General features: G+C 42.5%; 1 protein-coding gene across 1 annotated transcript in view; it reads right to left on the reverse strand.

The window, feature by feature from the left end:
• The window catches only part of LOC126195155 (mediator of RNA polymerase II transcription subunit 17), a 99,333-nt gene that overhangs the window by 20,819 nt on the left and 52,140 nt on the right, over positions 1-26,374 (reverse strand). The window contains exon 9 of the mRNA XM_049933662.1: positions 24,749-24,897. Within this exon, the coding sequence (XP_049789619.1) occupies positions 24,749-24,897 (149 nt within the window). The remainder of the gene's footprint in view (positions 1-24,748; positions 24,898-26,374) is intronic.

Consider the following 26,374-nt stretch of genomic DNA (forward strand, 5'->3'; position numbering starts at 1 on the left):
GCCCTGAGCTCGCCACGCACGTACTCATGAAAGAACCGTGAGCCCCCTGGGGGGGATTCCGCAGATGACTTGTTTACTTCTTATCTTTATATTTAAACTTTAGTGTCTCTGTGTAACACCACATCTCAAATGCTCTGATCCCCATATTTTCCAATTTTTCCACAGTCCATGATTCACTATGCATACAATGGTGTGCTCTAGATTTATGTTCTCAGAAATTTCTATCTCAAATTAAGGCATAAGTTTTAAATTCTGTTATGTAACTTGTCAACTGTCTGACAAAAGGAGCCACATCATATTCTGTGGATATTTCAACATCAATTATTTATGGGAGTATGAGCATAAACATCATAAGGAAATTTAACACTTACAGTTTAACCCCAGCAGTAAACTTTCCCACTAGAATTATGCACAACAGTGACACTTTAATAGACAACAATTTTGTATGTGAGGACACAGTCAACAAAGTTAATGTTCATCTAATTTTAAATGGGTTATCAGACACTGATAACCAAGTCACCATAACAGACAACATGACAACTGTAAACCATGAATTAATAAGGAAAACTATTATAATAATTAATGAGCTCACACCTTTAGATAGAAACATGCAAACCATCAGCTGGATGTAAAGTAAACATTTGATGCATCTCTAACTCAGTTTCTCTGCTTTTAGCTGCTGCTTCCCTACAAAAATTGTGAATCATAGCACCAGCATTGTACTGAGAAAAATCTACAATAACCAAAGGCATTCAAGTATCATTTAGCAGGAAGAGAGAACTATGCAAAATGGTCAGGATAACCATAAATGTGCAAATGCTTTTATGTTACTGGAGGTATTGCTTTTTATTAAGAAGAGTTATAAGAAAACCAACAACTGGTATATGATGTCAGAGATACAGCTCTGAATGTAGAGTTGAAACAATACGGATAACACTCAGAAGTGAAATTTGCAACTTTGGCTGTTTTACCATTGTACTGATTAACACAAATTGCTGCCCCTCAATTACTCCAGCACGCCATAAGTTCATATTTAGAAGGGAAATGGGGAAATCATTCGAAGAACAAAAAGACGACCAGGTGGTGCATAACACCAAACATATAGCAGGTCTATTTTACAATCACTTTCTACAAAATTTTGCAGATCTGCCTAAGGCATCTGGCATCTGGCTTTTTTCACTAACTTAAAGCATATGGCTTTTGAAGTACAATGAATAAGTGGTTTACTTCATACATAACTGACAGCAAGTAAAAGTTCATGTTAAATAGCTCATGCAGCCCTAGGAGAAATCCTCTTCTGAGACAAAACAATTTGCTATTGACATTCCACAGGGTTCAAACTTGGGACCACTCCTCTTCTTGCTATATACACACTATGTGATCAAAAGTATCCGGATCCCCCAAAAACACACTTTTTTTTTATATTAGGTGCATCGTGTTGCCACCTACTGCCAGGTACTCCATATCAGCGACCTCAGTAGTCATTAGACATTGTGAGAGAGCAGAATGGGGTGCTCCACGGAACTCATGGATTTCAAACGTAGTCAGGTGACTGGGTGTCACTTGCGCCATATGTCTGTATGCGTGATTTCCACACTCCTAAGCATCCCTACATCCACTGTTTCTGATGTGATGTGATAGTGAAGTGGAAACATTAAGGGACACGTACAGCACAAAAACGTACAGGCTGATCTCGTCTGTTGACTGACAGAGACCGCCAACAGTTGAAGACGGTCATAATATGTAATAGACAGACATCTATCCAGAGCTTAAAACAGGAATTCCTAACTGCATCAGGATCCACTGCAAGTACCATGACAGTTAGATGGAAGGTGAGAAAACATGGATTTCATGGTCGAGTGCCTCCTCATAAGCCACACATCACACCGGTAGATGCCAAACGATGCCTCACTTGGTGTAAGGAGCGTAAACATTGGATGATGAACAGTGGAAAAAAGTTGTATGGAGCAACGAATCACAGTACACAATGTGGCGATCTGATGGCAGGGTGTGGGTATGGCGAATGCCCGATGGATGTCATCTGCCATTGTGTGTAGTGCCAACAGTAAAATTCGGAGGTGGTGGTGTTATGATGTGGTCGTGTTTTTCATGGAGGGGGCTTGCATCCCTTGTTGTTTTGTGTGGATCTATCACAGCACAGGCCTACATTGATGTTTTAAGCACCTTCCTGCTTCCCACTGTTGAAGAGCAACTCGGGGATGGCGACTGCATCTATCAACACGATCGAGCACCTGTTCATAATGCACAGCCTGTGGCAGAGTGGTTGGTTGGTTGGTTTAGAGGCCAGAGAAGGGACCAAACTATGAGGTCATTGATCCCTTGGTCCTAATAAAACAATGCCACAAGTGTGAGAATAAAATGGATGAAACATATAATACAAAATGGAAAGAAAGGAAAAGACACAAGAATGAAGGGAAGGCAACAAACACTAAAAGGAACAAAAGAGGACAAGAAAACCACAGAGAGATGCTAGAAACATAAGAGAGTAAAACATAAAAGTGGTTGGCCAACCACGAGAATGAAAAGGGAAAGCCAGCCACTCTGCAATTCATTAAAACCTCCACCCTAAAAGCACTAAGGTGGAGGACAGAGAGGGACAAAGGACATGTGCTAAAACCTAGATAGAAGTATAGAACCCACTCTCACGGATAAAATGTAAAAATAAAGCTGCTGTTGAGGTATTGTCACCCAACACCGAAGGCAGGGTGCTGGGAAAGTTAAAAGGCTGCCGCAGAGTGGCTAAAGTGGGCAGTCCAGCATGAGGTGGACGAATGTCATTTAGGAGCCACAGCGACACTGAGGTGGGTCCTCGCGACTGAGTAGGTAACTGCGAGAGGCCTGCATGGAAGACTTCCACACATTCATAGTCTCATTAATGACAAGCAGTTTGTTGTGCGTGCTGTTAAGCCATTCTGTCTCCCAAGGCTGGAAAACCCTGTGGAGTATGACAGAACACAGGTCAGCTTCGGAGATGCCTATCTCCAGAAGCAGTTTCCGCATTGCCTGTTTGGCCAGCCCACTGACAAGATCGTTGCCGGGGATTCCGACGTGTCCTGAGGTCCACACAAACACCACAGAACAGCGGGACTGTTCCAGGCCATAGATGGACTCCTGAATGGACGCTACCATAGGGTGGTGAGGGTAGCACTGGTCGATAGCTTGTAGGCTGCTCAATGAGACAGTACACAGGAGAAATGACTCGCCAGGGTATGAGCGGATGTACTCAAGAGCACGAGATATGGCCGCCCAGTGAAAACACTGCGGCCAACTGGCAAGGAGTGCTGCTCAATATGTCCTCCATGAACATATGCAAAGCCTACATGACCATCAGCCATTGAGCATTCGGTGTAAACCACTTCAGAGCCCCGGAACATGTCAAGAATCGAGAGGAAGTGACAGCGGAGAGTGGAGGGGTTAATGGAGTCCTTAGGGCCATGTAAAAGGTCCAGACGAAGCTGTGGCCGAGGCATATGTGAACGGACAGCAAGTAGAGGTGGTAAAGGGAAGGACTCCAGTTAAAACCACAATTGTTAGCCCCAATCTGGGCCGCCGATGCGGGAGATGGCCTGCCACGGGCGGGAAAAGGAGACGGTAATTCGGATGCTCAGGGGAACAATGAATGTGTGCTGCATAACTGGCGAGCAGTTGCATACATCTGATCTTCAGTGGAGGGACATCAGCCTCCACCAGTACACTGGTTACTGGACTCGTCCTAAAAGCTCCTGTCCCTAATCGAACCCCACAGTGGTGAACAGGGTCAAGTAAATGCAATGCTGAAGGTGCTGCTGAACCATAAACCACACTCCCATAGTCAATCCAGGATTGGACAAGGGCTCTGTAGAGCTGCAGCAGCTTAGAACAATCTGCACCCCAATTGGTGTTGCTCAGGCAATGGGGGGCATTGAGGTGCTGCCAGCACTTCTGCTTAAGCTGACGAAGATGAGAGAGCCAAGTCAATCGAGCATCGAAAACCAGTCCTAGGAACTGATATGTCTCCACTACAGTGAGTGGATCATCATTAAGGTAAAGTGCGGGTTCCGGATGAACGGTACAACACCAACAGAACTGCGCAACATACGACGTTACGGCTGAAAACTGGAAGCCGTGGGCTAGAGCCCATGACTGCGCCTTGTGGATGGCTCCCTGGAGGCGCCGCTCAGCAACAACATTACTGGTGCAGCAGTACGAAATGCAGAAGTCGTCTGCATCCAGAGAAGGTGAGACGGAGGGCCCGACAGCCGCTGCTAGACCAGTAATGGCCACTAAAAATAGAGAGACACTCAATACAGAGCCCTGCGAGACTCCATTCTCCTGGATATGGATGAAACTATGGGAGTCATTAACCTGGACATGGAAAGTACAGAGCAACAGGAAGTTTTGGATAAAAATCAAGATTGGTCCCTGGAGACACCACTCATACAATGTGGCAAAGATATGATGTCGCCAAGTCATGTCGTATGCTTTACGTAAGTCAAAAAAGATGGTAATCAGGTGTGCCGTCTGGAAAAGGCTGTTCGGATGGCAGACTCAATGGACATAAGATTATCAGTGGTAGAGCGACCCTGGTGGAACCCACTATGACATGGAGCGAGCAAGCCATGTGACTCCAGGACCCAACCCAATCGCCGACATACCATACGTTCCAGCAGCTTACAAAGAACGTTGGTGAGGCTGATGGGCCAATGGCTATCCACATCAAGCAGGTTTTTACCAGGTTTGAGCACCGGAATGATGGTGCTCTCCCGCCATTGCGATGGAAAGATGCCATCGCACCAGATCCGGTTGAAGATGATGAGAAGATGTCACTTGTAGTCAGATGAGAGATTTTTAATCACCTGGTTGTGGATGCAATCAGGCCCAGGAGCTGTGTCGGGGCAATGTGCAAGGGCACTGAGGAGCTCCCATTCTGTAAATGGGGCGTTATACGATTCACTGCAGCATGTAGTGAATGAGAGGATGTTCCCTTCCAGCCGCTGTTTGAGTGTGCGAAAGGCTGAAAAGACATTTGATCTTTGCCCAGACTTGGGAAGGTGCCATGTGGCACCCAATGGTGGAGACGTATCTCTCCTTCTTCCGTTGTTTGATAAGGTAGCGAACATGGGCACAGAGCCATTTAAAGGCTATGAGGTGCTCCAGGGAAGGGTTCCGCTTATGCCGCTGTGGAGCTCACCGACACTCCTTAACTGCTTTAGCAACTTCTGGTGACCACCAAGGGACTGCCTTACGCCTCAGGCACCCTGAGGAGTGAGGGATTGAGTTTTCTGCCACAGAAACAATTGTGCTAGTCACCTGCTCAACCATCACATCAATGTTACCATGTGGAGGAGATTCAGTGGTGACAGCAGAGGTGAAAGTTCCCCAGTCCGCCTTGTTCAAAGACCATCTGGGCGGGCGTCCGTGTGCCTGACGCTGGCGCAGCGACAGGAAGATGGGGAATTAGTCACTACCACGCAGGTCGTCATTTGCTCTCCAGTGGATAGATGGGAGAAGTCCTGGGCTGCAAATTGATAAATCAATGGTCGAGTAACTACCATGAGCCACACTGAAATGTGTGGCGGCCCCAGTATTTAAGAGGCAGAGGTCGAACTGCGACAGTAAAGTTTCGAGATCTTTGCCTCGGCCAGTAAGCATGGTACCACCCCACAAGGGGTTATAGGCATTAAAATCTCCCAGAAGTAGGAAAGGTTTAGGGAGTTGATCAATCAATGCAGCTAATACATTCAGGGGTATTGCACTATCTGGAGGAAGATAGACAATGCAGACAGTTATTTCCTGTGTCATCCTTATTCTGACAGCCACAGCTTCATGAGGGGTTTGAAGGGGCATGTTCACTACAGACGAATTTTAGTACATAAACGCAAACTCCAACTGACACTCAATTATAGTCGCTATGGTTCCTGTAATATCCCTTATAGCAGCAGAGGGCAGGGGTTCACATTGCTGGGAACCAGGTTTCCTGGAGGGCAATGCAGATAGCAGGTGTAAGCTAAACAGTTGCCACAGCTCAGCCAGGAGGTGGAAAAAGCCACCACAATTCCACTGGAGGATGACATTGTGAGACTGGGAAGGCATGGAACATTCAATGAGGTTGTTATGCCTCAGAGTCACTTCCTGCCACCGATTTATTACCTGAGCAGTCTATGTGCATTGTGTCTGAGGGTCTGGCAAGATCTAGGTCCTCAGTGGACGCCAAAATCTCCACCCCATCCTCAGCCACAGAGCTTATAGGTAGCAGTGGTGTGGGTACCACCACAATTTCCTTGGTCTGAGGGGTTTTCTTTTTGGATTTCTCTCGCTGCTCCTTGGGTTTCCCTGGCTGGGAGGACTTCACTGGCTCAGTCTCCAGGACTGAGGATGAGTGTTAAGCCCTACGACCAGGTGCTTTTGGGCTCTTCAGCCACTGGCTGGTGTCGTCTTTCCCACTAGAAGAAACCTGGGAAGGAAGTGACCCAAGGGACCCCTTCCTAGCGGGGGGGGGGGGGGGGGGGGGGGGGGGGTTGCTCCCAAGGTAGGTGGTGCAGGAGCAACAGGGAAGGAAATGGCCCCCACCATCAAGTAGTCTTCCGGCTCTGAGAGGTAATCTGGGTTGGTGGAGCTGATGGTGCCAGAAGTGTTGTAGCGGCAGCGTAAGACAATGTCATACGCACAGGATGCAGGTGTTCAAATTTTCTCTTAGCCTCAGTGTAGGTCAGTCTGTCCAGGGTCTTGTACTCCATAATTTTCCTTTCTCTCTGGAGAATCCTGCAGTCAGGTGAGCAAGACGAATGGTACTCTCTGCAGTTGACACAGATGGCATACGGGGCACAGGGAGTATTGGGATGTGATGGGCGTCCACAATCTCAGCATATGATGCTGGAAGTACAGCGGGAAGACATATGGCCGAACTTCCAGCACTTAAAGCACCGCACCGGGGAAGGATATAGGGCTTTATACCACACCGGTAAACCATCACCTTGACCTTCTCGGGCAATGTATCACCCTCAAAGGCCAAGATGAAGGCACCGGTGGCAACCTCATTATCCTTCGGACCACGGTGGACATGCTGGATGAAATGTACACCTCGCCGCTCTAAATTGGCATGCAGCTCATCGTCAGACTGCAAAAGAAGGTCTCTGTGAAATATGATACCCTGGACCATATTTAAGCTCTTATGGGGCATGATGGTTACAGAAACATACCCCAGCTTGTCACAAGCGAATAACTCCCATTACTGAGCAGTTTGAATGAACTGTGGATGAAGCCCGACCCACAGGCATTACATGCATTGATAAAAAATGATAGTGCATTGAGAATGGCTAGTTTCTAGCTGAAATCTAGATCTGCCAATAAAAAATTTAAAAAGGATGACTGATAGCTGAAATCTATTATTTACAAGTTATACAGATACGTCATTTCATGCTGCATCAACTCTATGCCAGAGTTCATCAATCATGATGGCTGGTGAGTGGTGGCATGTCAGTCTCTTGCTATCCATGACCAAATGTGATCAATGGGCAACAGGTCTGGAGAATGTTCTAACAAGGAACATACGGTACAGTCATCAGCCTTAACACACCAGAAATGTAATGACTGCTGTCCAAATTAAATGGACAAAACACAATAACACAGACAAACCAGTAGAAAATAAATAGCATACAGCGAACATATGTAAAGGTCCAGTAACAACTGTATTGCAAAATTTTTTCCTTAGATATGCATTAAAACACAAGGGGAATGTCCACAAGGACAAATACGACAATTCAGGAGTATATATACTATATTGTCAAAATTGTCAGAGCATGTACATTAAGCAAACCAAAATACTATTTAAAGTAAGTTGTAATTTAAATTAAAATCATACAGCATAGCGTGAGCACTTCAAGACAACCAAGCATACTTTAGACAAGATTCAAGATAGCATGAAAACTATCCACACCGCACATAAGGGCCCTATGCTAAACTTCTTGGAAGAATTAGAAATTTTCATAGAAAAGAAAAACCCACAAAAGTAATTAAATGAACAAAACAGGTTTAATTTACGTGGATACTTCCAGTTATTCAACAAAGTACTATAGATAAGCACGCAAAGCATAATCTCAACTACATTGTATTTTATCCTTACAGAAATATTTTCAAAGGTGAACTTTATAAATGTGTACTTTTACAATACATTTGTAATGATATTTTTAAAGATGTATAGATACTACAGCACAATGAATTTTGTCTAATGCGAGAGTGACATGTCTATATACACGTGCATAATAACAGTGATTCAAATGTAAATTTCTATTTCCTGTGGCAGTTTAAATGTATTTTGTAACCAATGGCAGTTATTTTCCACAGTCTGATAATAACATAATAATTAAATTACATTACTTTTTCCAAAAAATTTGTGCGCGTGTGTGTGTGTGTGTGTGTGTGTGTGTGTGTGTGTGTGTGTGTGCGCGCGCACGCGCGCGTGCACACGCTTTTCAGTTACTCTAAGCTAATTTATCATACTGAAAACTGATTACATTCTTTTAAAGTTCCATACTGCAACACTTTGTTTATCCCACAGTGGAAATTCCACAGTTTCTGATGATGCTCTTATTAATTTGAGTGAAATCAATCGATAAAAAGTATTGAATGCAACAAGAAAAACTTAATTTCAACAGTGTTCTTTCCCCTGTAGGCGATGCCTGCTCTCGCTAAAAGTGACCATGTTGTCTACTCAATGCCACCCCATACCATCCTGTCAGATACTAGGCTTGTATGGTGATAACGAAAACAATCTGGCAACCATCATTTTCCTTGGACATTCCGCACATGGACACATCCATCATTATGCGGTATGCAAAACTGGGACTTGCCTGAAAAGATGATGTGGTGCCATTTCATGTCCAGTGCTGTTGCTGGGCGTACCACTGATGGTGCTCCAGACATCATCACATTGTCTATGTGGATACTAATCTTGCTACGAACAAGCCCACTGCCTAACTCAAGGTACGAGGTGAGTAAGAAAAGTAATGAGGCTTAATGAGACTGACAACACTGCAAGTGTTGTAAGAAAATGAAATGCCTACAGCTTTCCATATGATCTTAGATATTGCGTAGCTGCCAGTTTTGGCATTTCAATGTGCCCTCTTCATGCCATAGTAGATGTTGAAGGGGTTAACACGATCCATACATACCCATATCAGTGACCAACATACCTTGTTTACACAGACTATCTGTAAACTTTGGTGTCAGCACTCCAACCATCAACTGCAGTCTGTGTAAATCAGTTATGTTGACCAATGATGTGGGTATATATGGATCATTTTAACCCCTTCAGCATCAACTATGCCTGAAGATGGCACACTGAAGTGACAAAACTGGTATCTACACAATAAAAAAGATCATAAGTATGGCTGTAGGCATTTCACTTTATTACAATAGTGAATGGCCTTGGTGCCCAAGACCTCCAGCCAAAAGGATGGATATACAAAAGCACTACAAGTGAGCTGACAATGCTGTGTTGTTCTACTTGTGTAGACCAATGTTCTTCCAATGCTCAGTCCATGTTTAAGCTCAGTACAGCCATCATGTGATTTCTGAGAGTGCCACCAGTGTAGTTGTGTTGTTGTTGGGTGTTACAAAAATGGAAGAACGCTATTTAGAGCAACATTATGCCATCAAGTTTTGTGTCAAACTTCGAGAACCTGCAAATGTGACCTCTGAGAAGTTGAACAGGCATATGGTGAATATTCCTTGTCGGGAGCTGAAGTTTTTCATCGGCACAAATAATTTTTGAAAGGCCGAGAACATGTTGAAGATGAACCTCGCTTCAACTTCACAAACTGACAAAAATGTCAAACATGTGCATGCTCTAGTGAGCTCAGACCGACATTTAACAATGAGGATAATTTTGACCAAAGTTTTGCACATGCGAAAGGTCTATGCCAAAATGGTGCCAAAAAATTTTACAACTATGCAGAAAGATAATTGCAAAAATCATTTTAATTGAAGCTTTGTTTCACAAATTTTATTATTGTTACTACACAAGCTAGGTTCCTGGTTGTAAGCCCATTTTCAAGTTCATTACTAATTCCAAAGATAATAATGCAAAGATAAGCATGATAATAAGGCAAAAATAGTCATTTCAACTTCTTAATGTATCAATCCCTGAGTAATGTAAAATTAGTTCAATGACCACTTTTGTAAAATTACACATGGAATTAACAATTCAGCAGTTACACTAACACGACTAAACTTACCTAGGAATAAAGTTATGCATCAGCCAAGAACTTTTTATCTACTGTTGGATTGAAGCTCAAAGTTTTATTTCTATACCAGAGTTGTGATGCCATCTAAAGGAAGTGAATAATTGAATTGGGTTTGCTCGTTCAATAATATATGTGGTTTTTATTTTAATTTCTAAAATTTCTAACTGGCTGAGTTTAGCCCCCTTTTCCGGTATGTGTAAGACTTGTGCATGTATTATGTATTTACAGTTATTGCTAAGGCAATGTTCCGCAACTGTTGAATCAGGCTTCTTCAATCTCCAGCTTCTATGATGGTCTTCAAGCCTGGTGCAGACTGACCTCCCCATCTGTCCAACGCAGCAAGACTGACACTTCCGGCACATGATTTTATAAACCCCACTTTTTGTGACGGCATGTAGTTCGTCTTTTTCATTGAACAAGCAACTGCCATTATCTGAGAGACACAGAAAGGCACTGAGAAAACTTTTGATTAAAAATGTTACTTATCCTGTTTGACATTTACCTAATAAAGGGTAATCTGCACCATTTCTTTTCCACTTTATCTGTGTTTTTCATTGGGGACAGTAGGAACCTGGCTTGCTTCTTCATCTTTGGATCAGTAATGTATTTGAAAATGGGCTTATAACCAAAAACCTAGGTTGTGCAGTTATAACAATAAAATTTGTGAAACAAGACAAAAAACAGTGTTTGTTTGGTTAATTGCAAAAATGTGTGCATTAATATTCTTCAGAGGACTACCAATGATCACAAATGATTCAGTCATGCGATAAAAAAATCCTGGATTTTTTAGTATGACCTTGAGACAAAGCAGCAAAGTGAGAAGTAGCAAACTGAGACATCTTCTCGACCAAAAAAAGCTCAAATGAGCCAATCAAAGATTAAAGCAATGCCGATTTGCTTCTTTGACAGTAGGGATATCATGCATAAGGAATTTGTTCCTCCAGGATAAACTGTCAACCAACTGTTTTAAAAAAATGTCCTTGAAAGGAAGGCAAAAATGGAAGACTTTGAAGGTTCTGTGACTTCCTAGACTTGCACCATAACCCAGAAAACTGTAGGGTCCCCAAAAATGGCTTAGGGGTGTATTACACATCAGAGCTGCTATTTAAGTAGCTGGCTGTGTGTAGGGTGTACACAAGAGGACTTGTCTTTTCTTTCTTTTCTTTGTCTTTAGCGGCTCCCTATCCTGTCCAGGTAATGGTACTTGTACAAGATCTCAGTTTTAATGTAGATCCAAAAGCATGCCCCCACAGATAAAACTATTAAAATCCTAGTGATCAATTGACAAAGCATTCCTTAAAGTCCCAGACTCTGGAGCATTCTTAAAAAGCTGTGGAGTACTTACAATATCAGGTATACAAAGTTGGTTAAAATCAGAAAGAGAGGAAAACCTCAGCTCACTAGTATGTAAACTCTCCAACCACAGTGTCATCTTAGGTCTAGATCTTGCAAACCAGTACTAAATGCTTTCTCTGAAATACTATTTATAACAGATATTTCAGAACCCACTGATGGCTGAAATACATTAGATCTAACAGCTACAAACAGACATGACTTCTTGAAGGATGTCCATTCTGAAACTAGTATCAGTAACCAGGAGGCAGTTGTAGCAACAATGATAATCAAAGTACAGAGAACGACTAAAGCAAGGAGGAAGATTTATGTTTTTAGTAAACTAGGGGCATCAATAGTCAAATGAAACTTTGACCTTGTCAAGTCTCAATCATCTATGATGTACAAGGTACGACAAAAAATAATGGGAATTTTTTTTTAAAGAATTTTTATTTATTCATCAACATCAATTCTGTCCCCTTCAAAGCAATCATCCTCAGATATAATACACTTATGCCAGTGGTTTTTCCACTCTTGGAAGCACTTCTGTAACTCATTTTCCATGTTCAGCCCCTTCAGGAGTTCTGTTTTTATCTCATCAATGGTGGCAAAATGATTTCCTTTCATGGTTCTCTTCAGCCTTTGGAATAGCAAGAAGCCACAGGGTGCCCTGTCCAGTGAACCCGGTGCCACAGTTTCTTGCAAAACAAATCACGAACAAGCTTTGAAGTGTGAGCAGGAGCATTGTTGTGATGCAATTTCCACAAGTGGTTTTGCCACAATTCCAGACATTTTCTTGAGATTGCTACACGCAAATGATGCATAACCTCGAGGTAATATTCCTTATCGACTGTGCAACCATACAGCAGGAACTCAATGCATTATCCTATTGTAATCGAAGAAAACAGTGAGAAGAACCTTCACATGTGATCGAACTTGTCAAATATATGTTTGGTCTTGGTTCTACAGGCAGTTTTCATTGGGACAATTAGGTCTTGGTTTTGATTTCATACGGTTTTGTCACCTGTAAACCACCTCCACGAGTTCTGGATCATTGTGGACTCCATTCAGCAATTCCTGAACAATGTCTATGCAATATCGTTTTAGGTCAAAACTCAACAATTTTGGAACAAACTTTGCTGCTACATATTTCATGCCAAAACATTCAAAAAAATTGGTTGGCACATTCCAAAGGGTATGCCAACATCAGAGCAACTTTTCTGGAAGTGATTCAGCAATTTTCCACAATCATTTTCTTTACTTCATCCACATTGTCATCTGTAATTGATTTGCTAGGACATATACACTCCTGGAAATGGAAAAAAGAACACATTGACACCGGTGTGTCAGACCCACCATACTTGCTCCGGACACTGCGAGAGGGCTGTACAAGCAATGATCACACGCACGGCACAGCGGACACACCAGGAACCGCGGTGTTGGCCGTCGAATGGCGCTAGCTGCGCAGCATTTGTGCACCGCCGCCGTCAGTGTCAGCCAGTTTGCCGTGGCATACGGAGCTCCATCGCAGTCTTGAACACTGGTAGCATGCCGCGACAGCGTGGACGTGAACCGTATGTGCAGCTGACGGACTTTGAGCGAGGGCGTATAGTGGGCATGCGGGAGGCCGGGTGGACGTACCGCCGAATTGCTCAACACGTGGGGCGTGAGGTCTCCACAGTACATCGATGTTGTCGCCAGTGGTCGGCGGAAGGTGCTCGTGCCCGTCGACCTGGGACCGGACCGCAGCGACGCACGGATGCACGCCAAGCCCGTAGGATCCTACGCAGTGCCGTAGGGGACCGCACCGCCACTTCCCAGCAAATTAAAGACACTGTTGCTCCCGGGGTATCGGCGAGGACCATTCGCAACCGTCTCCATGAAGCTGGGCTACGGTCCCGCACACCGTTAGGCCGTCTTCCGCTCACGCCCCAACATCGTGCAGCCCGCCTCCAGTGGTGTCGCGACAGGCGTGAATGGAGGGACGAATGGAGACGTGTCGTCTTCAGCGATGAGAGTCGCTTCTGCCTTGGTGCCAATGATGGTCGTATGCGTGTTTGGCGCCGTGCAGGTGAGCGCCACAATCAGGACTGCATACAACCGAGGCACACAGGGCCAACACCCGGCATCATGGTGTGGGGAGCGATCTCCTACACTGGCCGTACACCACTGGTGATCGTCGAGGGGACACTGAATAGTGCACGGTACATCCAAACCGTCATCGAGCCCATCGTTCTACCATTCCTAGACCGGCAAGGGAACTTGCTGTTCCAACAGGACAATGCACGTCCGCATGTATCCCGTGCTACCCAATGTGCTCTAGAAGGTGTAAGTCAACTACCCTGGCCAGCAAGATCTCCGGATCTGTCCCCCATTGAGCATGTTTGGGACTGGATGAAGCGTCGTCTCACGCGGTCTGCACGTCCAGCACGAACGCTGGTCCAACTGAGGCGCCAGGTGGAAATGGCATGGCAAGCCGTTCCACAGGACTACATCCAGCATCTCTACGATCGTCTCCATGGGAGAATAGCAGCCTGCATTGCTGCGAAAGGTGGATATACACTGTACTAGTGCCGATATTGTGCATGCTCTGTTGCCTGTATCTATGTGCCTGTGGTTCTGTCAGTGTGATCATGTGATGTATCTGACCCCAGGAATGTGTCAATAAAGTTTCCCCTTCCTGGGACAATGAATTCACGGTGTTCTTATTTCAATTTCCAGGAGTGTAGAATGGTCATCATCTTCAACATCTTGACTCTCTCTGAAATGTTTATATCACTCAAACTCTTTTCTTATTCATAGAAGATTTGGCAAAAGCCACAGTCAACATTTCAATTGCAGTGCTGCACTTTATTCCAATTTCAAGCACAATTTAATGCAAATTCTTTGATCCATTTTTTTCAAAAGTAAAAATTCACCAGCACTCAAAAACACATATAACCTTTCAAACTGTCAACAATAAACTACATACTCAAAACAGTTGAAAATGCAAACAGTCTTCACGATAAAGACCACAAAACTAAACAATTCACATTACTTTTTTATCACATCTCATATGTATATAGAAGGGTTGGAACTTTAATAGTAGCAACTATTTATTTACAGCTCGTACAAAGTAGATAAGTGTTTCAAAGTTTTACTGACCTTCAAAGTAGTCACCAACATTGTGTATAACCCGCTGCCAGTGATGTGGAAGTCGTACGATACTCTCAGCAGTACCACTTGTGTTCACAGTTCAAGTGGCGCTATCTATTGCCCGACGAATTGTAGCAATTCTGAAGTGTATGCCATGAATTGTTTCCTTCAGGTTCGAAATTGAGTTGAACTCACGAGGGCTTAAGTCAGGGGAGAGCAGTAGCTGGTGTAGCACTTAACAGCCCCATCAGCCAAACAAATCAGTAACAGCTTGCACTGTATGTGCTTGAGCACTGTCCTGCAAAATGATGCTCAGGTCTTACAGAAAGTGTCATCACTTCTGTTTCTAAGCTATTCATAGGTTGTGTTCCAAAAATGAACAGCATAGAGACAGGACCTAACCATCATTTTGCAGGACAATGCTCAAGCACGTACAGTGCAAGCTGTTACTGATTTGTTTGACTGATGGGGCTGCTAAGTGCTATACCACCTACTGCACTCCATTTACTTAAGCTCTCGTAAGTTCAACTCGATTTCTAAACCGAAGGAAACACTTCACAGCATTCGCTTCAGAACTGCCACAAATTCGTTAGGCAATAGACCACACCGCTCGAATTGTCAACACAACTGGCACTGCTAAGAGTATTCTACGACTTCCACATCACTGGCAATGGGTTATATACAATGCTGGTGACTACTTTGAAGGTCAGTAAAACTTTTAAACATGTATCTATTTTGTACGAGCTGTAAATAAATAGTTGCCACTATTAAAGTTCCAACCTTCGTATATACAGACTGAAGCGACAAATGAAAATTTGTATCACGGGTTCAAATGCTGGCCTTGGTACAAATTTTCATTAGTTGATTCAGTTTGCACATACATATTAGAGGCAGTAGTGTCACATCTCAAGAAGGACCATTTTGCACTGGGCAGGAGCATACAAAGGAACTGTGGCACAAGTTTAAAAGAATAGTTGGTCAACCATTGGATACACATGCCAATGTTCATTATGTGAGGGATCCTCCATGGTGTACAGTTTATGTAAAGAAAATTTTAAAGAAACAGCAGTTACTGCCCAACAGTTGTAGCAGAAATGTAATGAATGTAGATGACGTTCGTAGCACTGCTGAAAACCATTTGCTGGCAAAAAAAGGTCAATTCTATTTGCGTGTTAACAGGTGGTGTTTTGTTTACTGTCAACCTAACCTCACTTTCCCCTTTCCTGTACATGTGCTCAGTACAATGTCTAATTGTGATTGTAAAAACTCTGCTGACAGTTTTTGTTATATTTGTTCATAAAAATCTATAAAGATCAGCTATCAAGGTAAAAAAAAAGTTTTTCAAAAAAATTTTTTCGTTGGCCTGTGTAATCAAATTGTCAGTTTTAGTTGAGAATTGTATGTTGGAAACTGTAAAAACTGAGTCTTACTGCGACTTAGCATCAGTTTATTTTTTCAAGCTATGAAGTTTGCCGTGCAAACTGTACTACTGGATACATTGCCTATTTTGCCCCTCACTTCACTACCAAGCCAGTGTCAGCTACTTCACTTCTGCACTTATATCTTGTGATCAACACAATCAAATGCTTTAGGTAAAGCAAAGAAGACACCTAGTGCCCACAACGTTTTGTTTAATCTGGTCAGTGCCTCACAGGAAAGAGGAGATAGTGTTTTCTATTGTAAAATCACTTCTAAAACCAAATTGTACATTTGGCAGCAAGCTATGTGAACTGAAAACATTAATTATATATCCTTTCCAATAACTTTAGCATAGAAATACATCTAAAATGGTCTATGTTAACCCTTTCTCCTTTTTTATAAAGCAGCTTCATTACTGAGTACTTTAATTGTTCTGGAAGCTGATCACTCCTGTACGAAAAATTACAAATATGGCTACGTTCTGGGCTAACATATGCAGCACAGTATTTTGGAAAATGTAGGATGGAATAATGAATATATTAAGAAAAGGACAGATTGCAACTCACCATATAGTGGAGATGCTAAGTCGCAGACAAGCACAACAAAAACACTGCTAAACAAGAAAGTTTTCAGGCAAAAGGTCTTCTTCTAAACACCACACACACACACACACACACACACACACACACAAGCCCAACTCTCACACACATGGCCACTGTCTCCTGCGAGCAACTGCGCATGATAAAAGAAGCAATCTGGGTGGTAGGTCTAAAATACCATGGGTGTGTTGCTGGAATAGAAAGCTGTGTAGAACTGGAGCGGGAGCGAGGAAGGGGAAAAGTGGGTGAAAGACAGTCCTAACAAAGACTGAGGCCTGTGGGGTTGGAGGGGGGACTAAGAGAACGTAGGATATATTATAGGGAGACAGCACATCAGAAAAAAAGCTGGTGTTGGTAGGAAGGAGCCAGATGGCGCAGGTTATGAAGCAGTCACTTAAGTGAAGTACGTTGTGTTGGGCTCAGCAGCTGGGTGGTCCAGCTGTCTCTTGGCCACAGTTTCTCAGTGGCCATTCATGTGGTTGTCATGCCCACACAGAATGCAGCACGAGATGGCGGGAGGATGTGTGGGACATGTCTTTCATCTAGGTCTATGACAGGGATATGAGCCTTGAGCAACAGGTTGGCAGCACGGGTGGAGTAGGGATGGGCGAGAATATTGCACAAGTTTGGTGGACAACCAGGTTCATGAACCAGGTGAGAGGTTTGGGATTCTGTGTGGTCAGGAAGGATTCCTCTACTTAGCCCATGAATATGGTGGCATAGGATGGTGCCTTGCGAGTGCCTATTGCCATAACATGCATTTGTGTATAGGTGATGCCTTCAAAGGTAAAGTAATTGTAGATGAGGAAGTAGTTGGTCATGGTGACCAGAAAGGAGGTTGTAGGTTTGGAATCCTTTGGGTGTTGGGAAAGGTAGTGTTCAATAGTGGCAAATCCATGGGCATTAGGGATGATAGTGTAAATGGAGACGGCATCAATAGTAATGAGCAGCGCCCCTTGTGATAAAGGGATGGGAACTTTGGAGAGACAGTGGCGAGGTGTGAGGAGTGGGAGGGGTAAGGAGATAGATAGACTCACTCAGGGGTGGGGTTCCGTGATAGGCCTAAGGATTTATGGAGAACCTGTAGATCCCATTAGATTTCTGGAATGGGGTCACCTGCAAGCTCTCTGACTGCACGAATGGACACCAACAAACTGTGGTCAAAAGACAGCTAAATCATCTGGCTGCTGAGTATACTGCCCAACACTATGTTCTTCACTTCAATGACTGCTTCACAGTCTGCGCCACCTTGTTCTTTCCTGAAGTACACAGGTGGGAACTCTCCCTGCAATATAACCTATGTTTCCATTTGCCCCTTGGCCTCAACCTTAGTCACTATCCTTCATCCACCTACCCCTTTCTCTGCTCCCACTCCAGCACTATCACCACAGCCCTCCCTTTATTCCACCAATGCACCCACAGTCTTTTTACTTATCTAACCCCACCCTCACCTCCCCATCAACACCTAACTTCTCTACTGCACCTAGCTGCCCTACCCTGTCTCCATGTCTACACCATGTCCCTGTATGCTCCCACAAGTAGCACCTCTAACCTGCTATCCCTCCTCCTTCCCACACCAGTCTCCTGCTTGCCCCCACCATCCAGATCACTTCTCCCACCATGTGCAGTTGCTTGTAGCTTAGTGTTGGTGGCCAGTGACTCTCATACACAATGCCACTGTCTCATAAATCTAGCACCCTGAGACAGTGGTCATGTACATGTGTGTTGTGCTTTTGTGAATGTGTGGGTGTTTTCTACTGCAGAAGGAGGACTTTGTCTGAAAGATTTACTATTTTAGCAGCCTTTTTCATTGCACTTGCCTCCAACTCAACTCTTCTTCATGGAGAGCAGCAATCTATCCTTTCCATATTATTGTCATTCCATCCTGGACTGTCTGTGGTTTGATGATGGTAACCAGGTAAATACAATACTTCTTGACTTTCAAACAGCATCTGACTCAGTACCACACTCTTATTAAAAAAGAAAAAATCATAAAGGGCACTAAACAAAATTTGTAATGGGGTGGAAGTGTTATTGCTTCCCTGATTCAGAAGTGCTGCCTCAGTTTAGTTCTCACAGCACTGTAAATGTTCCGGCATTAACGACAAGCGCCGACACCTAGAACAAGAACATAGAACATAGCCACAGAGAAAGCTGTGAGACGATGTCAGCCAACAGTACACTGACTAGGACTGCATCACAACAGGAGTGGTCTCTATCCGAAGAGAATATAAGCACCGTTCTTGCCACCTCAAATTGGTTCAAATGGCTCTGAGCACTACGGGACTTAACTTCTGAGGTCATCAGTCCCCCAGAACTTAGAACTACTTAAACCTAACTAACCTAAGGACATTACACACATCCATGCCCGAGGCAAGATTCGAACCTGTGACCATAGCGGTCGCGCCGGTCTGGACTGTAGCACTTAGAACCGCTCGTCCACTCCGGCCGGCCCTGCCAGCCTCAGCCAGACACTAGTGGACCCAGACTAGAAGAAAGCACTAGAAGAGCCGTGACTTGTGATCCATATGAACTTGTGTGATTATTTGCAAGGACATTGTATATAGCGAAAGACACTGATTGTTTGCATGTTACCAACTGCCTGTGACATGACATTGTAAATCAAAGTTAAGTACTGTCAATTCAATTACTATAATAAACTACATTAATATGATATGCTTGTATGTTGTCTAGTTATCAGAGAAAACAGCTTCCTAGGCACCCTATAAGAGACAACCAGGCAGGATTCCACAGCAAAGATTACTAATAATATAGTTTGATGCCAGTGGCACTGAGAAGCAATTGAACCACTGAAACTGAACAACAAGGAATTATAGAATCTTTGTCAGATTTGAACAGAACTTACAGCTTGGTTAGTCTCTCTTTAACTACATTACACTGAGGTGAAAAAAGTCATGGGATAGTGATATGCACTTACACAGATGGTGACATTATAAGATACACAAAGTATAAAATGGGGGTGTATTAGCAGAGCTGCCATTCGTACACAGGTGACTCTTCTGAAATGGTTTCCAAAGTGACTATGGCTTCACACTATGAATGCAGAATAATAGTCGGAGCTAGACACATGGGAAACTCAATTTTGGAAATACTTAGGGAATTCAGTATTCCAAGATCTACGGCATCCTGACAGCAGTGGCGTTTGCATAGAGTTGCCAGTGGTAACAGACAAGCAACACTGTGTGAAATAATCACAGACATTAATGTAGGGCATACGACAAACATATCCGTTAGGACACTGCACTGAGATTTGGCATTAATGGGCTATGACAGCAGACAACCAATACAAGTGCCTTAGCTAACAGCATGACATTGCCTGCAGTGCCTCTCCTGGGCTTGCCATCATATCGGTTGGATCCTAGATGACTAGAAAACCAATGCCTGGTCAGATGAGTCTGGATTTCAGCTGGTAAGATCTGAGTATAGGATCCAAATGTAGCGTGGACAACACGAAGCCAGGACCCAAGTTGTCAACGAAGCACTGTGTAAGCTGCTCGTGGCTCCATGATGTTGTGGGCTGTGTTTACGTGTAATGGACTGGGTCCTCTGGTCCAACTGAACTGATCACTGACCGGAAATAGTTACGTTCAGGTACTTGGAGACCATTTTCTGCCATTCATGGACTTCATGTTCCCAAACAACAATGGAGTTTTTATGGATGACATCAGTCTATGTCATCAGGCCACAATTGTTCATGACTAGTCTGAGAAGCATTCTGGACAATTCAAGCAAATGATTTTGCCACCTGTATCGGCCAACATGAATCCCATCAAACACTTATGGGATATGATCAAGATGGCTGTTTGTACACAAAACCCTACACTGGCAACACTTTCGCAATTATGGACAGCTATAGAGGCAGCATGGCTAAATATTTTGGCAGGGGATTTCCAATGACTTGTTGAGTCCATGCCACATCGAGATTCTGCACTACACTGGGAAAAGGAGATCCAACATGATATTAGGAGGTATCCCTTGACTTTTGTTATCTCAGTTTATATACCACTGATCACTCGCAGGAGGGGGGGGGGGGGGGAGGAGAAAAAAGAAAAAAAAAACTGTGGCTTAATAGTTCGACATAAGTGCAGGGCACACCATCAACAAGAAAGATAACAGAAGTGATCAACTAAACTACTATCCAGTACCACTGACATCCATCTGTTTAGGATCTCAGGCCACATTCCGAGCTCAAACATAAATGAGGTTTCTCAAACAGAATGATCTCCTCCACCAAAATCAGCATGCATTCTGAAAACAATCAGTCATATGAAACCCATCTCTCGATTTCCTCACAACGTCCTAAGAGCCATGGTTCATGATAATCAGGTAGGTGCAGTATTTTTTACTTACAAAAAGTTTGTGACTCTGTACCACATTACAACCACATGTCAAGTGGGACAGTAAAAAAATTTTTTTGGTTGGATCAAGGATTGTTTGGTATGGTGCACACAGCATGTTATCTTGATGGAGAGTCACAAACAGTTGATAGGTAACTTCAAGTGTACCCCAGGGAAGTGCTTAGGACCCTTGCTATTTACATTATATACTAACAGCCTCAGAGATAACATTAACAGTAACCTTAAACTCTGTGCTGATGATGCAGAACCTATAAAGAAGCACTATCTGAGAAAATCTGATGTTGATAAGATTTCAAAGTGGTGCAAAGACTGGCAACTTGCTTTAGATGCCTGGAAATGTAAAATTGCAATTCATAGATAGAAAAAAATATTATCCTTTGACTACAATATCAAAGAGTTACAATTAGAATCAGACAACTCAAACAAATGCCTGGCGGTGAAAAATTTTGTGCCCACATGAAATGAGAATGTCACATAATCTCAGTAGTAAGTAAAGCAGTTGGAAGATTTTGGTTCATTGACAGGATAATGGGAAAATGCAGTCACTTAGAAAAGACTTATGTGACCCATCTCAGAATATTGCTCAAGTGTGTGAGATCCATACTAAATAGGACAGGGGATACTGAATACATACAATGAAGGACGGCACGAACAGTCAGAGGTTGGTTTGAGCCACAGAAGAGCATCACAGAAATCCTGAAAAACTTTAACTAGCAAATGCTTGAAAATAGATGTCAACTATTCCACGAAAGTCTACTTAGAAAGACTCAAGAACCAACGTTAAGTGAGGACACTAGGGGTATACTATAGCCCAGGACCTATCACAAACACAGATTCTCTAAATGCAGGTTCAGTCTACAGTGCTTAAAGTATATGCACACAATGCTTCTTTCCTCAAGCACAATCACAGATACACAGGAATAAAAGCACATGCACAAAAATTAGTGGATAGAACACACATATGTATGCCTATTCTCCCGTCTAAACATTTCCACACTGTACAAGCAGTCTGCTATACAACTTTTTCTTTGCAAGGGAATTTGTGCTGCATGTACTGTGATGAAAAGGTGACAGAAAAAGAAAGGTGACTTGGTGAAAAAGTATCTAACAGAGTACAAGAAATACAGAGTGACAGCAATATTTTGTTCACACATTTCTAGACATCACAGTGAGCTTTCAGATTTTATGCTTGGGAAACTGCAGTGATAAGGCTGTCTATAACATTTCATTAGACAGTATCTAGCAACCTATATGCCTATCTGAACTATTTATTTTGCATTTCAAAACAAAGTGTCTCTGTGATTATTCCTGAAACTCAGAAATATGTAATGAGCAGAGATTCAGTCATTACTGTATATGAAGGTTAATTAGCTTTCAATATGTCATTTGTATTTTATTGCCTAAAAAAGTTGTTCACACAACGCTAATAATAAAAGATTATATAGAGGGTATCTCATAACTTTTGGGTCAAATTGAAACTGTTGATAGTGGGTCCACCAATTATACTGAGATAGGGAACAAATGGTCAGAAATGCATATTTATTGTGTTGTGCACATACACAGCGTACACTGCATAACAACAATGTAGCTCATAGTAACTGTTCAAAGTGGCAACTGCCAGTCTCAATGCATGCATGTCAATGGCGTGCTAAATTCTGTCACACTGATAAAGATCCCTGGCGCATGTTGTACCAGGCAACAGGCAGCTTGGATCCTCGCAAGCAGGTCTTCACTTGCTCCTTCAGGGCGTACAACAATGTCTTGAAGTAACCCCACGGAAAAAGTCCAGAGGTATCAGATCCGGTGATCGCACTGGCCAAGGTACAAAACCTCCCCTTTCAAACCAACAATAAGGATGTGCATTGTTCTGGTGCTCATCAACATTAATATCAAACTGGACTGCTGCACCATCATGTTGAAACCACATCCTACAGCAGACAACAAGAGATACAAACTATAAGAACTGTGGTAGCACACTGGCCAAGGTACAAAACCTCCCCTTTCAAACCAACAATAAGGATGTGCATTGTTCTGGTGCTCATCAACATTAATATCAAACTGGACTGCTGCACCATCATGTTGAAACCACATCCTACAGCAGACAACAAGAGGTACAAACTATAAGAACTGTGGTAGCACATCTCAAAGGAACACCAGATAATGGGGACTGGTCAAATGGGGAGGCTGCAAATAATGTCCTATTACGTGATCTTGGACAATGCCCATTCCCACATTGACAGAGAATCATTGCTGGTAGCCACCAATATGACTGTTGTGGCTATCGAAAATACCATGACAGGTGAATGACGCCTCATCCATGAACAACATAAACTGGTCAGTGGTGTACACTGTTTATCACCTGCTACCTGTTCGAGTGTACAACAGAAACCAGGGATCTTTGCAATAGTCCAGCAGAACTGCATGTGCCATTGGACTATGTGCACAGAGACTGGCGATCATCATTCTGAACAATTACTATACGCTACATTATTGTTATGCAGTGTATGTTGTGTGTAACCATAACACAATAAATACTCATTTTCAATCATTTGTTCCCTATCTCAATATAATCGGCTGCGGATCGACAATCTACTGCTTCAATCTGACACAGAAGCTTTGAGACACCGTGTATAGATTAACGTCCTCAGACTCGACAAATTTGGGAATGTCACAGACCATCCCAGAATCCACTAGTATGGAAGCTGAAGTTTCCAATTTTGTATTTTTTGCATCAACAATGTCCTTCATGTCAATCACTAGCAGTTTCTTGAGGAGCTATATTTACCTCATCTTTTCTTTTCTTGAAATGTCAGGCTCCCAAACTGTTGTGCTATCAAGCCATCACGGCACAAATATTCATCCACAGTTTTCATATACTCTTTTCACAGATTTGTTGGATCATGCTTCTCTGTTTTCCTACTTTCAGACTTATTTTATTCTTTTCAGTAAAATGATCAGAGACTTTTCATCTAATATTTGACACTGAGGACAAAACATCTTACATTTTTATTCAAATTATCACCAGAAATGGTGTTCCATATCAGTTACCTTTATCTGTAATCATCTATAAATTTCAACATGCTTTCTCTGGAGTAACACACATTATTGCACATAAATCACCTTAGAGCACACAACAAAATATACATGGTCCTCAGTTGCCTGTCATCTGCTAAACACCACATGATATTCCCATCTAACGGGGGAAATTACATGCACAAAAGCACATGTGTAGCTGCACTGTTAGAAATGTGAGTGCATGCACAAAGTTGAACAGAAAAAAGGCATTGCGTAGATGCATATTTACAGAGACATTCAAGAAATCATCCTTCATTCACTTCACACACAAATGGAATGGGATGAAACCCCAATATGTTGTACAATGGCAAGTACCTTTTGCCTTGCATTTCAAAGTGGTTTTCAGAATACGGACATAGTTCAGATGCAGACATTTGCATGGTACAGTTTCCCTTACTGGGAACCCATTTGAAAGCTTCCTTTCAGATTCGCTCCATCCAGAAAGTGTACAAAGACTGAAAAGCGTTCGCTTTAGTGAAGATCATCAACCAGTTTTCACTACGTTATATTTATGAGGATAAGAGAGCACAGCAGACAGAGAACAAGCTTATAAATACAATAGTACCTGTCTCCAATTGGGGAGGCGAGAATGCAGCTACTAGCATTTCCTAGAGGCTCCACAGCACCAAGTCCGAGGTGTGAGCTATTAGATAAGAACTGCCAGCCCATGCGCTTCGCCAGGCTCTGCACTGCAGCTATCTGATGCTGATAGATCTGTAAAATAGATCAGTATGTATTATTTATTTTTCTGTAGGACAAATGTAAAACCACTATGCAGTCAATGATTGTGCCACTTATGCGAATAATAATCAAATACAACTTGCCACATTGTTATTATTATTATTTCTTTCTTGTCTCAGATGTTATGTCTGGTTAAAAATGGAAGGTGACGTGGACCTTGATCAAGTGTGACTTCCTTTTAACTGTACGGTATATGTTACATTGCATTTAGGAACTTTTGGGTAATTGAACAAGTGTCAATAATTACAGATTTCTGTAGTTGTATATATAAGTTTGGATGTAGCTGTATTGCATTGATGTACTGGTGGATATTGTGTGGTATGACTCCTGTAATTGATAGTATAATTGGTATAATGTCAACTTTATCCTGATGCCACATGTCCTTGACTTCCTCAGCCAGTTGGATGTATTTTTCAATTTTTTCTCCTGTTTTCTTTTGTATATTTGTTGTATTGGGTATGGATATTTCGATTAGTTGTGTTAATTTCTTCTTTTTATTGGTGAGTATGATGTCAGGTTTGTTATGTGGTGTTGTTTTATCTGTTATAATGGTTCTGTTCCAGTATAATTTGTATTCATCATTCTCCAGTACATTTTGTGGTGCATATTGTATGTGGGAACATGTTGTTTTACAAGTTTATGTTGTAAGGCAAGCTGTTGATGTATTATTTTTGCTACATTGTCATGTCTTCTGGGGTATTCTGTATTTGCTAGTATTGTACATCCACTTGTGATGTGATCTACTGTTTCTATTTGTTGTTTGCAAAGTCTGCATTTATCTGTTGTGGTATTGGGATCTTTAATAATATGCTTGCTGTAATATCTGGTGTTTATTGTTTGATCCTGTATTGCAATCATGAATCCTTCCGTCTCACTGCATATATTGCCTTTTCTTAGCCATGTGTTGGATGCGTCTTGATCGATGTGTGGCTGTGTTAGATGATACGGGTGCTTGCCATGTAGTGTTTTCTTTTTCAAATTTACTTTCTTCGTATCTGTTGATGTTATGTGATCTAAAGGGTTGTAGAAGTGGTTATGAAACTGCAGGTGGTGTAGCCGATGTATTTATATGAGTGATTGCTTTGTGTATTTTGCTACTTTCTGCTCGTTCTATAAAGAATTTTTTTAAATTGTCTACCTGTCCATAATGTAGGTTTTTTATGTCGATAAATCCCCTTCCTCCTTCCTTTCTGCTTAATGTGAATCTTTCAGTTGCTGAATGTATGTGATGTATTCTATATTTGTGGCATTGTGATCGTGTAAGTGTATTGAGTGCTTCTAGGTCTGTGTTACTCCATTTCACTACTCCAAATGAGTAGGTCAATATTGGTATAGCATAAGTATTTATAGCTTTTGTCTTGTTTCTTGCTGTCAATTCTGTTTTCAGTATTTTTGTAGTCTTTGTCTATATTTTTCTTTTAGTTCTTCTTTAATATTTGTATTATCTATT

This window comes from Schistocerca nitens, chromosome 7 (assembly GCF_023898315.1).
Source record: "Schistocerca nitens isolate TAMUIC-IGC-003100 chromosome 7, iqSchNite1.1, whole genome shotgun sequence".
In the NCBI taxonomy this organism is placed as follows: domain Eukaryota; kingdom Metazoa; phylum Arthropoda; class Insecta; order Orthoptera; family Acrididae; genus Schistocerca; species Schistocerca nitens.